This window comes from Miniopterus natalensis, chromosome 5 (assembly GCF_054644295.1).
Source record: "Miniopterus natalensis isolate mMinNat1 chromosome 5, mMinNat1.hap1, whole genome shotgun sequence".
Lineage (NCBI taxonomy): Eukaryota > Metazoa > Chordata > Mammalia > Chiroptera > Miniopteridae > Miniopterus > Miniopterus natalensis.
The window spans coordinates 12224794-12242988 of record NC_142085.1 but is presented as its reverse complement, the minus strand read 5'-3'; the positions used below and the strand labels follow the sequence as shown (position 1 = coordinate 12242988).

The window sequence follows — 18195 nt, the reverse complement described above, 5'->3', positions numbered from 1 at the left end:
TTTACATGTTTTCAGTTTCCATGGTGTAAATGCTCCCACCATAGCTAAGTTCCAGCTATCAAGAGATTCTCAGTAGCACACTGTTAAGTAATATTTCTACCAGGCAGGGGGAATGGAAGTAACCTCAACATCAACAGTAGCGAAGGAGAGTAAAAATAATGAAGAAGTGATAAGTTTTGATATTTATTGCTTTTATTTTTAGTATGATTTATTTCATTGTAAGTTTATGTCATTTAATTTTTAATAATAGTTTCGTTTAACAACCAGATCATAAAATTCTGAAATGTAACACCGGCTCCCGTGCACCAGTCCAATGGCGTCAGCATAGCACTGGTCCTTGAGCACCCTGTGGAGCAGCTGCAGGAAGGTGAGCCCTGAGGCCAGCAGAAGGAATTTCTTCCAATGTGTTTCTATCATCACTTAACTTCCCAGCCCTTGCAGCTCAGTTATGCTCTGTGACCCAGTTTTGTGTAGAAGTAAAAAGCAAGCACTAAGGTATTTTGGAATGTTTGGGCCAAATGCTTTCTGGACCTATAATCTATTCCAATTTTTACTTATATATACTGAACACTCAGAACACCATCACTCAGGTAAACTCTCTCTTTTTGTTTTTGTTTCTGTGTTGCCTTTTCTTTTGTTAGAAATCTGAGAAGCATGAACATCACAAAGTTTATACAAATTGAGGGAAATTGTAATGAAACCAAAAATTGAAATTGTGGTCAGTTCCCAAGAGCTAGCTGTTTCCCGTCTGCAAGTGACTTTGGAGACTTGCTGCCCAGCTGGGAGGACCCAGAGTTGAAGGAGCTGGGAGAAATGGTTCTAGAGAGAAAACAGGCCACCTGTTCAAATTTTATTCTGCCCAGAGTTTGACAGGTCAAAAAACCCTTAAGGGCATTCACTCTATTACTCTATTACTAACAATAAAGTCAGTATTTCATTTTCAAACACAACAATATCCACCAAACAAAATGTTGGGATCCCTATCACACAAGCCCTTAATAATTCCATTCTGCTTACCAATATTCATCCGTTCAGCTTGTTCATTAATAAACTTCACCTTTTCAGTATAAATGTTTTTATAACCGTTTATAAACGAGAGATAAGATTTGGGAGTCACGTGTGCTCTACGGCGGTACCTGAAAGTGGAATATAAAGTGATCTTCATCTCTGCCACTCTGGTAGACTCCCCAAAACATCAGAACACATGCTCTTCCCACTGTGAAATCGGGGTGAGTCCCAAGAGAGAGTCACTAGCAAGGGGGCAGGAGTTGTGAGTGGTTGCCCTAGAGATGATATAGTGAGAACACTAAATATCTTATCTTGACCTTTTTGGGATCTTTGACTCTACTCTTACCCAACTCTGGGCTTCTGTTTCCTCATCTGGGAAACTGAGAAAAGAATCACTGCTCTACACCTGCCAGAATTTTGTGAAGATAAAAAGAATATAAATAGCATATGTAAATACACTTTGCAAACTTTAAGATTCTGTACAAATATCAGAGACAAGTGAAGTGGTTGAAGTGAATTTGTACAGCGGTCTGTTTTCATTCAACTGATATTGGCTACATACCTCTTCACTGCTAGGAGCAAGCTGGGTGGGCTCCCAGAAGTGAGAAATGGCCTCTCACCGGACCCCCTGAGCTGTCCTCAAAATCAGAACAGCCACACTTGGTTAAACATTTACCTCACTATGGGCTTTAGTATAGTAATTATATTTAACAATAGAATTAAATAAAAATAATAATTTTATACAGGAGAAACTCAAGTCAAAGAAGAGTTCCACACATACTGTAAAATCATTTTCGCTTTTATATTAATGTGCACTTTTAGAGTTCAGAAGATTTTTAACATTAAAAATATTTTAAGAACTTGGCATATATATGACTGTCACTAAAGTGTTATATAAATATTACATTCAGAATAAACTTCTACAACCTGAGAGGATATGAAAAATACAATAAGTTTTTCAAAAATATACATGGGTTTTTGTAGCTGTTGAAGGTAAGAATTTCTCTCTACAGATAATAGTAGCAGGAGACGTTCAAATGAGGTAAAAAGAAAATCTTCCTAACAATAAAAATTAATATACATGAATTCACCAAAAGAATCCAGGAGATCATCTAGAACTATTCAAGAGGGGTGGTCTAGGTACAGTTTTTTCATAAACTTTGTGAGATACGTACCCCCTGGAAAAGCAATGAAAGTGTTTCCCAGAGTCTCTATGCAAAAAAACAGGCAGAGTCTTTCTGGTGGGTTCAGCACCCCTATAGCCCATCCATTAACCCTAAGGGAGAAGCCCACTGCTACAGAAATCTGCCAGTCGTACACAGGGACTATCATGTTTGGAGCGCGGGAGCAATGTATTTTTAAACCATTGATGCCAGTTTTCGCTATGAACACCATTGATGCTTTTAGTGAGTAGATTCTCCTACAGCCAGTTACAATTTTGTTTCATAATTATTTGGCCTAAAAGCATGATGAAATATGCATCGCTTGATCAGACTAAGTGATGCAAGTACAAAACCTAAATGTTCTCTTACCAGAAGGCAATAATGAAACTTTAAAACAGTGCACTTCTTTAATCACAATAAATAATGCATTTGAACAGAAACTAATTTTAAATAGTTTATAATGACTAGTTAAGCCATTTTCAAAAAATTAAGTAAACAAAATAAAGCAATTCATTAAGCATGTGTTACTTTGAGGCCTGGAAGGAGAGAGGTACTTAAATATGGACACTAATTAATTTTTAAATCTTGTTTTTTACCACCTTTTCAATACATAATCACTAGAAAATCAAAGCAGAAAAAATTTAAGTGCAGCTGGGACTCTGCTAAATCAGTGTGATGAGTCCTTTACTGCTATGCAATGTCACCTACCTTTGGAAATAATTTTCACAGCTCTCTGAAACCATGTCATGGAAGAGGCCCATCGTTTCTACAACATGTCTTTTGGTTTCACTAGAGCAGACAATATTATAGCCTGAAAGGAAATAGGAGGCCACGACGACCAGTGCCTCCTTCGGCCAGCGACTGAACCAGTCCATAGTGCAACCTGATATTAAGCCAGGAAATTTCAAAGACCGGGCACGGAACTTCTCGCCAACCTGTTGACGTGCAAGTCAGAATGCATTAGAAACACAAACTGATTATAAATCAGCTACAGAGAGGTTACATGCATGCTGAGCCAACAGTGTGACATCACAATTTTTTTAAAACCTTGGGCTGCATTAATAAATTAAGTGTCCAGATGAAGGGAGGCAATATTTCCACACTCTTCCCATTTCTAAAACTACATATGCTTTCTTGGATTCAATTCTAGGAGCTACCTCTTAAGAGGAAATTGACAAATGAGAACTCTTCCAGAGAGATGCCCAGGATAGTGAAAGGCCTGGACACTAGACCAAGTGGGAGTAGCGGAAGGAATAGGAGATGTTTGATCTAAAAAGGAAACAATTGCCCGGCCAGCATGGCTCAGCAGTTGAGCATCAACCTATGATCCAGCAGATCAAGGTTCAATTCCCCATCAGGGCACATGCCCAGGTTTCAGGCTCTACCCCCAGTAGGGGGGCATGCAGGAGGCAGCAGATCAAGGACTCTCATCGTTGTTGTTTCTATCTCTCTCTCCCTTCCTCACTCACTCTAAAATCAATAAAGACATATTTACAAATAAATAAATAAATAGGAAACAATTTAGGGTGTCTGCAAAAACTTTCTCCAAATCTGAGGAGCTGTATGTGGGAGTAGGGTCAGGTTCATTTTACAGGACAGAAACAGAATCACAGGGGAGGAGATAGACAAAATTCAATTGATTGTAAAGAAGACCTTTCTGGCTATTACATTGTCTAAAAATTAAGCAGATGCCTTATAAATTAGTGAGCCCCCACCCGCCCGGAGCAGAGCTAACAGAACTTTCTGTGGTGATGGAGATTTTTTATAAGTGCTGTTCAGTATGGTCGTCACCAGTCACATGTAGGTATTGAGCAACTGAAATGGGGGAGGTGGAATGAAAAATTGGATTTTTATTTTTACTTAATTTTAATTAATTAAAATTTAAATAGCCATACATGTCTACTGGCTACTATAAGGACAGTGCAGAGAGCTACAGATGTAGGACAGTTCAAACTTATATCAGGGACATTCTAGGTGGTATGTCTACATTGGAGGTAGAGCTGGACAAGATTACATCACCAAATTCCTTACAACTCAATCTATATCTTTAGGTAATGAAAGTTGTAGCCTATGCAATAATGTCTAATAAGATGAATACTTTAAATTATTACACTTTGATATGAGATTTTGGTCCATGGAGATTGGTGGTAGTAAAGCGTTAATTTTATTTCAATGTGACAAATGTAAGTTTCTGAGCAAATCATCTCATCAGAAGTTAAACAAACTATCAAAATTCATTTAAGTAAGTAACTCCTCCTACATAGATATAACTAAAATAAACACTCACTGGAGAGAAGCAGAGAACGACATGCAAGTTCTTCTTTGATCTTGAAATGAAGTACTCGTACAAATTATCAAAGGTAGGCGGGTGGCGGGGCAGCTCCTTTTTCATCACAGATATCAGACCTTGGGTGATTTCATCCATCTCATCCCGCGCAAACAAATTGGAGATCTTTGAGGAATTGACAGACAGTGTTCTGTATGTTAAGAGTTCCCCACAGCCAGTTCACTGCCAAAGTCTGGTCCTCTTCTCCCCCTCTACATGTCATCTTTTTTCATCTTTTCTTTCTGCATCTCTAGTTAAACTGCTGGTTTCCCAGAAATCACCAAGAGTGCAACTATTTATTGAGCAGATTGAGCAGTTTAACCAGGAACAAATTATGTTCCCCTTTGTTCAAATAGCTATCACTAAAACGCTCTCTTGCCACCATTTCAATAATGTCTTTAAATGTTCAGTGACGCTCTCTGTGCTGAGTCACTGTCAGTCTCAACTCTGGCTCCAAGGTAGTTAACCAGCTCATACACCAATCAGCATCCAGACACCACTGCGCAGGGAAGAGCTGACACCGCAGCTTGATATTAAGGAGGGTGTGCTTGCAGGGCTGGCATCTGGGAACCTGGCTTTGGAACGTCCCCTCAGTTGCTAATTGATAAGGTCGTTCTACTGTGCCCAGACTATTTATGGAAACATTGGGATAGATGGTGAACATCTCCATTCCTTCTGGGAGCCTGGAATTTGGGCACCTGTGGCTAGACAGGGAGTGACAACACGGCCAGCGCCTGTGAAACCATTGGCCTGTGAGCCTCAGACAGGCTCCCCTGAAGAAACAAGTGCACGTGGTCCGGCTCTTCACTGCTGGAGGAAAAGCACACTCTGGATGGCCCCTCTAGTGGGGGCAGAGACAGCCTGAACACGGATTTCCCGTCTCCACCCGATCTGCCTTTGTTTTTACTGGTCTGGCTGTGACTTCTCAATGAGTTGCTCTAATAAACGTTAACCATGAGTCTCAGTAAATGCCGAGTCCCATAAGTCTTTCTAACAAAGTACCACACGTGTGAGTGGTCATGGCAGTGCTGATACAAGTGGGGTCAGAGTGGTAACACCAACATCTGCTTATAGCCCACGGAACTCTTCCAACCCTTCTCTACTTCTGTTAGGTAGGGAGGTGGGTGGGTAGGTAGATAGATAGATACTTTGCTACTCCTAAAATAAATTATAGTATCAAATTGAAGACTGGAATCACAAATAAGCAACTGTATTTAAAATGGAACAAAGTATACAAAAAATTTAGAGGTGAGCAGCATTAATTTCCCAGGAACTTAAAAAAATTTACCAAATCTCATGTTAATCATTTCTAAAATGAAAACGTGCAATAAATGGCCTCACTTGCTGAAGGTTGCTGAAGGATTGCTACTTTTTCTATTATATGAACATTTTTAAAATATGAGCTTTTCCTCTACTTTTGAGACCTACCTCCCCTGAAGATAGCAGGTTGTTAAGATATTCTAGAAATGCCTCATCTTTTATTTCATTGTCAGTAAAGATGAAGGTGATGCCTTTTCCTTCAGCCCCGGCTACTTTGTACAAAAATTTTAAGTCATCTGTTAGATTATTCACATTATAAGACCTAAAAATAGAAGTGGTAAAAAACTTAAAATTAAAGAATATATATATATATATATATATATATATATATATATATAGTCATAACTTATCTCAAAATACAATAAAACCCATGATGATCAGAGCATAATCTGCACCTGCTCCAAGAGGTATTAAGTACCAATGCCTGCTAAAACACAGAGATTAGAGTGAAAGTTGCTGTATTCTACTGCTCAAAACACACGTCGTATTTAACTAGAGAAGTAAAGAGTTGGCCAGAAGCGGCTCATGAAGAGTAACTGGGAAAGGGGAAATGAACATTTGTTCCTTGCAATCTGACAGTCCTCAGCAACAGATTTTACCCAAGGGTATACATGTGTAACATCTAAAACAAATTTGAAATTTGGATGAGTTTGGACTGATAAAAAAGTTAAGATAAATTATAAATAAAATTAGTGATAAATTATATATAGTAGTAATTTGTGCATCTCATTAAGTGGCTAGATACAGGGAAAGCCTACAGAAAAGATGCATTATGCAATGGATATAAATAATAGAAATGCTGTAATTATGTGGTTACAGATTATGAAATGAAGATCTTGGTCTCTGTTTTTCTGTTTTCTCTGTTACCTACTAAATGTGTGTGCTACCAGAGCCAATGTGAGGTATAAAAATAAAGCAGACATTTTCTCAAGTGCTGTATATAAATCTTCATGAATAAACTGGTGACAAAGACTATAAAGAAACCTTCACTTGAAGGAGGTTTTACAGTACAAGTAATAGGGAGTCTCATGTAAGCGACAGGGTGTAATGGAAAGACTATGGGCACTAGAACCAGAGGGGCCTGGGTTCAGATCCCCTCTCTGCAGCTTTAGGAAAGTTCCTTCACATTTCCCAGCTCTGTTTCCTCATCTGCAAAAGGAAGGTAATACCTATTTGTAAAGGTTGATGTGGGCATTAGAAATGATGTAGCTTAAGTGAACTTGAATGAATAGCTGATTTTTAAACTAGGAGCATTGGCTAGCTACCCCCTTCTGAGCAGCACTACAGTAAAAAGTCTTACAGACCTTGGCAAAAGGAACTCCATCCAAAAGAGAACATACACTCCTTTTAAAATAAATCTCAGGAGGGAAATTCATCACAAAGAGAAACTGGTAAGATGCTTTGCTGAAGGGCTGCTACGCCTGTGAGTGGAGCCCAGTCGCGCTCTTCTTGCAGAGGCGGGTGGCAGGTGCTGTTGGTGTAACCTGCTCTCCAACTGGCCTGACTCAGAATCGACCAGGCAATGAGGTCACAGAGCCACTCTGGCCGTTTTTGTTTTTTAATTAAGCGGGCTATTATATATTGTTTTTGAGCTATATGGACAGTCACAGCACACCCCGCTCTGGGCCCTGACGCCTCTCTCACTTCTCTCATAGCTAGGCTTCTGGAGGAGCTTCTGAACACGTTATCTCCACTTTACTTCCTCACGCAACATGGCTCCTGCACCACCCACTCCACTGAGAGTTTTCACACAGCGAGTGTGAGTTACCACTTTTCATGCCCTGACTTAATTGAAGCCTTCAGGCTAACTCTCCACCTCCCTGGTTTCTGGACTTCCCCCTCCGGATCTCCTCCTGGCTTGCCTCTCCTCAGCCACTGTCCCTTGCAAGCCCCCGTTTTCTATGCTGGGAGGCCCCAGAGTCCTTTCCTCAGATCTTCTCACTCTGATCCTGTTCATGCTCCTCGTTATCTTAAGAGCAGTCTCACCACTGAGATCCTGTACTTGTGTCTCCAGGGCCCTCCCCTGAACACCGCACCCAAGTCTAATCACCTATGCACTCAACATACTGAAGTCTCATTTTATTCCTTTAAAACTGGTCATTTACTCACTTGTTCAACACACATTTTCACAGTTAGTTACAAGTACTCACTTTATAGTAATAATAGACCAGACAAAGGTTACAGCAGCCCGTCCTCAGAGCGTTTGCAGCCTAGCGAAAGAGGCGGAAATATGAACCAGCACTGCTTTTAACGCAGTGTGATAAATGCCGCTAGAGAAACTAGGGTGTCATCCTAGGCTCTTTCCTCTTCCCTCTTTTTCACCCCATATCCAATCAAGCACTGTCTTATCAATCCCACCTACTTTAAACTGTCCCCACTGACTGCTCTCTATTCCCACTCTCCCTGCTATTTTACAATGTGCCCAGGATTCTATTTAATCAGGGATGGTAACACATGCAGACGTGGAAAGGACTGTCATCAAGGAAGAAGTTTATACTCGCAGATCCCTGGAAACAGGAGGGGCGTGCCACACCACACAGGGCCCCATGGGGAAGCACCAGGGCTGGTCCACAGCAGAGTGAGGACATGACAACCGACAGTCTTTATTGTAGTTTCTATGAGAAAGGAAAAGGTAGGCAGGCTGAGCAGCCTCAGGATTGGCTAGTTAGAATAATTCCAGCAGGCTCTGGGGCACAGATTGTATCCCTAGTGGACTGGTCCTTAACTCCTGTGATCAGGGCAAACAGAGGACTACTGCTTCCTGGAGCGTGAGGCCGGATACAGGTGGTGTTCAGAGGACAGGCTCTAGACCAGTTGGTTTACATAAGAAAGGCACGTTTCTGGGCTGTCCCTTGAAGAAGCAGTCTCTCCCCAGTCAGCAAGGTCCCAATGCCAGAGTGTCAAGAATACAGAAAACAAGAAAAGATAGTTAACACACCTGCCTTAATTTAAGCCTCTGTCATTTCTAACTGGCATGTTGGCAATGCCACCTGCCCTAGATCACAGACACCTACAGGAGTTGGCAGGTAATGTCGGTAAGTGAGGCAGAGCTGCTGTGGTCTCTGTAAATTGCAGGAGTGCATGTTCCAGCTAAGGAGGCAGCTGCTGCTCAGCTCCAGCCACCAAGGAATGTAGGCCCAATGTTGCCAGAGCCTTCAATTATTTCAAGAGGAGTCAGAAATATTTTTGTTTACTTATGTGAAATCTCTCAATTTTTAAATATTCACAACTGATTAACTTTAATTAATTAATCTCTAAATATTTTACATTTTAAAGTGCTCTTATAATTGTACCTTGTTACATTTTTGTCTATTGGGCAGCAGTGGTGTGGGTATGTATATGTTGAGAAAGTGATCTAAAATATATATATATATAGACACACACACACAAATACAAAGTGCTAAATATTTAGGACAATGCTGAAAAACAACAAGTTTGTTTGAGACACACAAAAAAGCTACAGTAATTAAAACAGTGAGTAATGACGCAAAGATAGATAAGCCAGTGGAATGGACTATAGACAAATACATGATCAGTTCATTTATGGGGGAAAATGACACTATGATGTGGCAGAATTAAAAGATAACCTTTGCACTAAATGGAGCTTGGATATCTATATTGAAAAAAATAATCCTAACTACTACTACCTCAGACTTTAGGAGAAAATTAAGTCTAGATGAGTTACAGTTCCAAATGTAAAAACAGTACATTTTACCTATAAAAGTGAAAAAAATCACCGGAGACTATTTTCACAACCTTGGGAGTAAACAGAACATTTTAAACGAATACACAAAGGGCACTAAGATAAGGGGAAAATAAAAAACTAAGTTTCATTAAAATTAAGATCCACTAAGACTGAAAAGGTAAGCCAATAACTGGGAGAAGATATTTGCAATACACACTCTCACAGAGAAATTATATCCAAAATACAGAAAAATACTCCGAAGGACCAATAAGAGAAAGAACAACACTCCAACTGAAAACAATAAACAAAGAACTTAAACAGGTATTTCACAAAAGAGCCTGTCTAGACGGCCAGTAAGAGATGAAAATGTACTAAACATTATGAGCCTTCTGGGAAATGCAAACTAAAGCCTCAGTGAGATACCCACCAGTTTTGCTAAAGTAAAAAAGATTCACGATGTCAAGGGCGGGCAAGGGAGGAACTAAGCCTCTCATGAGCTGATGTTGGAAGTGTAAACTGGTCGAACCACATTGAAAACCACTCCGCAGGTCGACTAAAACTGAGCAGATGCACACTCTATAGCCAGCAATTCTGTCTCCAGGAACAGACTCAGACACGTACAAGAATATTCATAGCAGCTCTGTTTGCCCCCAAACCCCACACATTTATCAGCATTAATGGATATACAAATTGTGGTAATACGTGATAAAGTGGAGACTACACAGCAATAAGAATGAACAAACTATTGGTACATGTCGCATCATGGATGAAGCAACAGAAAAGATACAAAAGAGTAAGTCTTGTATGATTCCATTGATATAAAGTTCACAAATAGGCAAAACTAATCAATGGGCTTAGAAGTCCGCATATGGTTACCCCGGGGAGGGCAAGGACCAGGACAGGCCATGAGGGGTGCTCCTGGGTGCCAGACACACGTTAGGTCTCACCTGCGGGCTAGCTACACGGGTGTACTTACTCTGCGACACCCGTGACCTGTGTACATTTCCTTATATATGTCACACTTAAATGAAGACTTTACTTAAAAAAAAATACACCAAACTGTGTTGTGTTGTATTTTTTTTAAAAAGTCAACATTTTACCCAGGAGAAATTAACGACAGAAAAACATATTGCCTTGTTTTACTTTATCGTACCTGGTCAGCGTTATCTGGAATATCTGATACCCAGCTATAAAAGAGGCCAACTTCGACAGACTTTGTTTTCCTGAGCCACCAACACCCACCAGCAGTGCATTTCCACATGACGTTCGAATTACTCGTGAAATCTGTTTTGAAATAAAACAGAATTTATTTGAAAATAGAATTCAACCGTACTCATTTTCTTGCACTGAATGGGTCCAGGATTTGACAGTAGGCTTCCAGACTTTATTAAACATTTTCCTTTTATAATAGATCTCAGAATTTTAAAAATTAGAGTTTATATTGATTTATCCAGTTCAAATTGTTTCCCTGCCCAGCCATATTTTCATCATCAAAAGCCGACCAAATTATCTTTCCTGTTCTATTTCAAAACTGTTCTCTGTGTGTGTGTGTGTGTGTGTGTAATTTTTTTTACTGTTCAGTTCAATGGGTGGTAGAGCTGCTTTTGCCAGTCTGCACAAGGTGTAGACTTATTGGCTTATTTTCATCAGTCTAACACACTGACTTCCTATACAGCTGGCTCTATCACAATGCTACCTCTACCATATCTCTCCCAATGAAAATTCTTTACAAGTATCAAAATTCTACTTGCAATGGGGGCAGAAAGGCGTTTGTTGAAAAAGAATTAGAGAAACAGCCTTCATAGTCTCGTGTTGCTTTTCTATGGTTGAATTTTTCAGTGAGGATAAGGCTTGAATTGTGGTTCAAATCTAATGCAGGCCAACTGAAGACATTGCTAAAAAGCTATCTTTTATATGAATGTCACTGATGAGGAAGGAAGTCTATATGGATCACTAAATTCATTATCACCACTAAAACGAATTTTTTAAGTCCAAGCTTTCTAGATGGCAGTAATGATACCTTGATATATGTTAATTCTATCATCATATTTTGAAATATGTTAATTCCTTTTAATTTTTTGTGCCTAGAACACAGTCCCAGGCCCCCAGGACCTAGCCATAGTGGGTACTTGATAATTACTTGTTGAATGTGAAACAACCCCAGGACAGCTAGAAATTCACCAACTTTGTAGACGACAACTGTACAGTTGTTCGTATAGAAAATAATGCAATAATTAATAAATACTAATTCAAGAATAAACTCTGTTTCACATACTCACAACTGTAAACCTACGTTTGCCCATTCTGTATAATAAACAGAGTTAAATGCTTCCTCTTTATCAAGCCTTTCTACTCTGTGTTCTGACTCCTGGAGAAACCGCATTTTGATCTACAAATAAACAACTTTCTGTAGGCTCCCAGCCTTGGATCAAACCATACTCCTTTTTGGTGCTGCCTCTAATTGGATTCTATTTTTTCATCAGTTCTATACACTCCCTTTCCCCATCAGTTTGCCCCTAATATGTAAACCAGTCATGAGACTAGCATTTTAAAAAGCATCAACTTTTCCTCCACGAGGAACAGAATTCCCATTATATCAAAATATTATTTAAGGAGGGAATATTTCTTCACAGTGTTCTCCAGCTTACTTTCTAGGAAGGTAAAACTGACTCAGTGTCAAAAGCTCTGAACACAAAACCCACCCATTTCTCTTGAGAAACATTTGCTGTCTTACAGGTGAATTCAAACAAAGGGTTTTTGATTAAGCCTTTGTTTTCTGAGACAGTGAACTAACCCAACTTAAGGGCATTCTTCTATATGCTACCTGACACTATATGTTTATTCTTTCAAGAAGTGTCTCTGTGCAGTTCACTAAGCTGTTACATGATCTATTTATATCAGTAAATAGTCAACAGTTAGAACCTTAATAAGATGAGTCATTGCATCTTTAAAAAACACCAGATCAAGAGATGTTCCTCTAATGAATTCATTGAACTGTTTCTGGTAAAATTGGAGCTTTTCAGATAGAAAGTCAAGGGATGGTACCTATGGGTGGGGAAAGACAGAAAAATATATGTAAGATCCAAAATTTATGAAAGGAGCAATTGTAAAGACACTCAAAATTCTACATAATTTTAAAAACCTAATGCACTTCCAAAAATCTCATGGATTAGTTGACTTTCAATTATTTCCATTTTCAGAGGCCTCATTGAAACCTAACTCTCCAATATGAAGTTATTCCTGGCTTGTCCCTCCAAGAACCCTAGCACCAACTCCTCTTCACCGTAATAAAGGTTGGAATATAACCATATTTTTCTCCATTTTCATTTGCTTTTAATATTATTTATAGATTTTTAAAAATATAAAAAGAAGTTTAATATTGTTTTTATAGTCAAATTGTTCTGAAATAAATATTCCTGCATTTGCTTTGCAAATTGTTTCTCCCCATTTATTTCTTGATCTACATGCACTTCAGAATTACTCTGCTACGTAACCCTGTTTAAAAAGTCCCTCTGGAGTCTTGTTTCAAACTTCATTAAACCTACGCATTAATTTAGGAAGAATGATGTGTTGTCATTTAATCAAGTAAAGTTTTATCATGTTTATTCCTAGATATTTTACGTATTTTTGCTGTTGAATAAAATAGTTTTACGTTATATTTTCTATCTTGTTATTGTTAGCAAGAGTTGGCAAACTTTTACTGTAAAGGGAAAGACAGTGAATATTTTGGGCTTTGTGCCCCTATGGTCCCTGGAATGGCTATTCAAAGCTCTGCCACTATCATGTGAAAGTTGTCAGACAGTTTGCAATCAAATGGACACGATGTATTCCAATACAACTTTACTTGTGAACACTGGAATTTCAATTCCGTATGAATGTCACACAGTGTTATTCTTTTCATTTTTTTCTACCCACTTAAAAATGTGAAAATCATTCTTAGCTCACAAATCTAACAAAAACAGGCAGTGGGCTGGATTTGGCCCAATGACTATAACTTACTATAGAGGACAGTTACTAAGTTTTATATTTATATCATACTTGGTCATCTTACTGAACTCTTAGTTACTTAAAAGAGATTTTAAATTCTCTTGGATTATATGAAGAGATAATCATATCATCTGAAAATAAAATGATATTTTTGTTTTTTCCTGTCTGATAATTACATCTATTTTTTTTTTTTGTCATTTCGTTGCAGTGCCCAGAACTTTCAAAGCAATATTAGATAATAGTGATAACATCAGGCATACTTGTCTTATACCTAACTTTAATGGGATCACTGCTAAATTTCATTGAAAGAAATATTTTACACTTGGTGTATGATGACATGAATCACAACTCATGACTAACACAGAAGTTACAGCAACTCCACGGTGAGGTTCTGGTACAGGGAGAAAAACCTAGTTAGGTGAGTGATCCAAAAGAACTCTCTTTAAAGGTGAAAATAAATACCAATTCATAGACTTTGGGTGTTTCAAATGTAGAGTCCTCAGGTTCATCGCCAGTTGGTTCAGGCATCTCACGGAGAAAATCTACAAAGTATGGCTCAGGAAGAATATATGATGTCACTTCCGGGCTGACATTTTCTTCAATTGCATGAGTAATATGTGCTTTAAACCAATGTTCATCTTCAGGAGTTATAAATCTAAAAGAAGAGTCCAGGAGTAAAAACGCAAAATATGGAGGCATCTTTCCTAACTGAGCATGGTTTCAACCTCTCCACCTCCTCCCGACCCCGTCCTGCACCTCCACCACGTCAGGACAGGGAAACAATACGTTCTGCCTTCTGACAAGAAGGAACACATCTAACATGGTTATAACACTGCCAGTGCTACTTATAGAAAATACTGATGATGAGAGTCTCACCTTGACCACACTCAGGCTCCTCTGAACCCTCTTCCCTCGACTCTTGGACTTCCATGCCCTTCTTTGCATCACCCAATTTTAGCTCAAATCTTGTCAAGTACATTTAGCCAGAATCCTCCACCCCTAGTATCTGGTCACCCTCCACAAGTGACCAAATTCCTTTCTTCTACATCCCCCTGGGGTAACATTTGATCGCCTGGCCTACAAGAATCCTATTCAGGTAAGTTTAGCTGGAATCCCCCTGCACCCCTGCCATTTCCTCTGGCTGATTTTCCATGTGCCAACCTGCCCCATCCTGTCCCTTGGCTATAAACTCTCACTTTTTGCTTGTTGAATCTGGAGTTGAGCCCAATCTCTGTCCCCCATTGCAAAGCTCCACTGCAGCAGTCCCTGTACCTATCACGACAGTCCCGAATAAAGACTGTGTGCCTTATCATTTTAACAAGTGTCATGAATGATTTTTTTGTTTAACAATACAGGTGAGTCAACTGGGTGAGGTTAAAGGTCCTTAACACCTACAGTAAGAGTGCAGAAGTGACAGTCAGTAGTGGGTGAGTGTCCTCTTTCTGGGTTTGTGGGCACACACTGTGTGAGGGTCCTTTTCAGACTTATAGTATTCGGGCAGAGAGGAGGAAGGGGACGACCATTGGACAGTACTGTCTGTGTGCCAGACACTGCGGTGGGCCTTCACAGCACTGTAAGACCACATTACTGCCCATACTTCATAGAGGAGGAAACAGGCTCAGAACGATAACTGAGTTTATGTACCAGATTTCACACGCAAAACTACACAGAGCTCGAATTTTTTAGAAAATGTACATAACTAAAATTTGCCTCTGAATGTTTCAACTCTCTGATAACGTGGTGATTTAAAAGATGTCCTGTTGAATTTCACAGAGCAAGTTTTTTAAGGTGACCAGCAGGTAGGAAATGACATCATTGCTTCAACAAGCCCCAGAGAAAATGAAGACACTACTCCCTACTCTACTGATCTGAGCAGACAATGCAGGATTTAATCTATTGTATGAACTTCTCATACAGCACACTGAACGCAGGCGCTGTACCACACACCTGTCTGCAATGACTCTGTTGCACTCGTGTTTGAAAAGTGACAGGAGAACAGAGATCGAATTACACTCCTCGGCTCTTATGGTTAACATTCCTTGCCAAATTCTGGAAAGATCTCGAAGATTGAAAATGTAATGAAATTTAGAAGGAGTTGGCAGCATCTTCACCTAGAGATGGAAAAAAAAAAAAAAAAAAAAGATACTCTCATTCACTTTTCAGATAAATTAAAAATGGAACTGCTTTTAGACCTATTTCATTTCACAAATCCTATTTTAAAGAGGCTGAGTATTAAGCCAAAGTTAAGTTTATATTTTCATCATAGCACTGATGGAAAATACACATATCATAAATTAACCACCATGAAATGTAGAAGACCATAAGCCCTTGCATTCAAGTACAATGCATGAGATGCAGATCCCAGCCCCTGTTCTACCACCATTAGTTGGCTTTGAACAAGTCACTTCTCCTGAATTCTTAAAACCTATGTGAGCTGTGGGAACAAGCATCCTAATCATTATTAACCTTGTTAGTGTTTCATGGAAATAGGTCATCACAAAAAACTGAGTGTGAGCCAGTCATCATGTTCACTTCTGAAGTTGCTTCGATCAGCGTCCCTAGTGCAGTTCTGCTTCCACACGCATATTTGTATACTGAAACCTAAATATCACTAGTGGGGCCCAAGCTCAGTCCACACGCTTTCATATATCCGAACACCTGGAAAAAATTGACAGGCAAGTCTGACATGCAGCTGTTAGTACGAACACTAATTTATTTATTATTTCTACCAACTTGTAGGGTCTAAACAGGCAAAGCTGTCACAATGGCCAGGCAGGGGTAAACCTGAGGCGGAGCAGGTGTGGGAAGCACTGCTGGCCGTGTGGAAAGAGTGTAATTGGTATCATCAGCATCATTTTCGAAAGTGAAACAATGATAACTCTGGAGACACAAAGCAGACTCTCCGCATGATTAATTCAGGAAAGCACATGCTTTCTTCAGCACCAATTCATGGAATATGTCCTTCCTTGTTGAAACAGTACCCCACTGAGTTTGGAGAGTGATTTTCTAGGCGAATCCACAGAGGAAGTTAAAACAGCAGGCAGCAAGGGGGAGAGAAGCACTGGTTCCCTCTTTGCTCAGTTCCGTGCCAAGCTAAAACGTTCCTTCTACTCACTGACATGTCAATCATACACTTTGTGACTCATAAATACGACATATATTACAAATATGCAAAAATAAAGGGACAAGGGCACGTGAATGTTGCTTTTTCTTCTTTGCTGTAAAAGACACAGCCATTGAAGCAACCATTGAAGAGAATGAAATGAATTCCTTTCTTCCCCCCTTCTCATTTATTTGCCCACTTCTTTCCTTCTCTTCTAGTATTTCCTTTTAATTTCTGTCAGCTTCTCTTTTCTCACCTGCTTCTGCTTTAAAGTGTGTAAAGTAATGGAAAGGTGAGGGGATGTACAAGGTGAGTGGATCGAAATAGTGCTTTGTGAAGACAGGTGATCTGAAGGAAAACATATGAAGGAGGCTGTTTATCTGGGGGTGGGTACAGGAGGAAGATTCATTTATTTTGCAATGACCATGTCTGAGCACCTCCCACTGCCCCTGGGAAGATGCCACAGTAAACAGGACAGCTACACCCACTGCCATCAGGGAGCTTCCATTCTAGTGGGGGAATGGTGCTGGGGGAGCCTGACAACAAACGGGAAACAAACATATTGGTAAACAAACAAATGGACAAATAATAATGATAAAAATCATAGTTAGAAAAAATAGAGTCCAGAAACAGGCAACGCCTGAGATGAGGCCATGGACAGTGACTTTGGAGGACAGGACACAGGCAAGCGCCTCTGAGGGTAAGAAGGATGAGAATCAGTCAAATGAAGTGCAGTGGCTCTGAGCACGAGAAGCACCACAGCTGGAGCAGAATGACCGGGGGGGGGGGGGGGGGGGGCAGGTGAGCAGGTGAGCGGGCCCAGCTCAGGGCGAGGGGCACAGCCAGAGCAAGGGGCTGGGTTTCAGCGCAAATGTAACTGGGAATCTCCTAGTGCTTTTAAGGAGGAGGAATGATCTCTGGGTTACTTTCTAAAAAACGTGTTCTAGGACTGTGTAAAGGACAGACTCGAGGAAGGCAGAAAGAAAGCAAGGAGGCTGGTTAGGAAGTCGCTGCATGATCCAGAGGGCAGGTGACGGAGCCCCTAGCAGGGTGCACAGTGAGATGGCACTAAGGTCTCAGTTTTGGGGTACATGGTGAAAGCATGGTGCTGAGACGTGCTGATGGACTGGATGTAGGGATGAGAAAGACAAATTAAAAGACGGTGCCAGTTTTTCAGTCTTAGAAGCAGGGTAGTTGTTACTGTTAACAGATATGTAAGTCTGAGGAAGGGTCATACTTAAGGACAATTAAGAGTTCTGCTCGGACATGATAATTATTAGATATCAAAATGGGGATGTCCACTGAGCAGTTAGAAATTAGCCTGGAGCCAAGCAGAGAGGCCTGGATGCAGACAGTGATTTTGAAGTCATCAGCACAGAGGCGCTGGTTAAAGCCTCGAAGCTGGTGAGACTACCCAGGTAAAGACTGGAGATGGACGCTCAGGTGCGCACCGATATTTAGAGGGGGGAGAAGGGGCTTAGGAAAGGTGACTGATAAAAGAGGACAGGAACCAAGGGACGAAGGCCCTCTGAAGCCGAGTGAAGGAAGTCTTTAGAAGGACCGTTTATGTCAAATGCTGCTAAAAGTCAAGTGAGAGGAAGAA

General features: G+C 40.1%; 1 protein-coding gene across 1 annotated transcript in view; it reads right to left on the bottom strand.

The window, feature by feature from the left end:
• DNAH8 (dynein axonemal heavy chain 8) overlaps window positions 1–18195 on the bottom strand; it is a 243812-nt gene that overhangs the window by 91132 nt on the left and 134485 nt on the right. The window contains exons 59-66 of the mRNA XM_087817239.1: window positions 15437–15600; window positions 13952–14144; window positions 12425–12547; window positions 10656–10786; window positions 5926–6079; window positions 4459–4623; window positions 2880–3106; window positions 1018–1136 (exon numbers count right to left, since the gene is read on the bottom strand). Coding sequence (XP_087673365.1) covers window positions 1018–1136; window positions 2880–3106; window positions 4459–4623; window positions 5926–6079; window positions 10656–10786; window positions 12425–12547; window positions 13952–14144; window positions 15437–15600 — 1276 coding nt within the window. The remainder of the gene's footprint in view (window positions 1–1017; window positions 1137–2879; window positions 3107–4458; window positions 4624–5925; window positions 6080–10655; window positions 10787–12424; window positions 12548–13951; window positions 14145–15436; window positions 15601–18195) is intronic.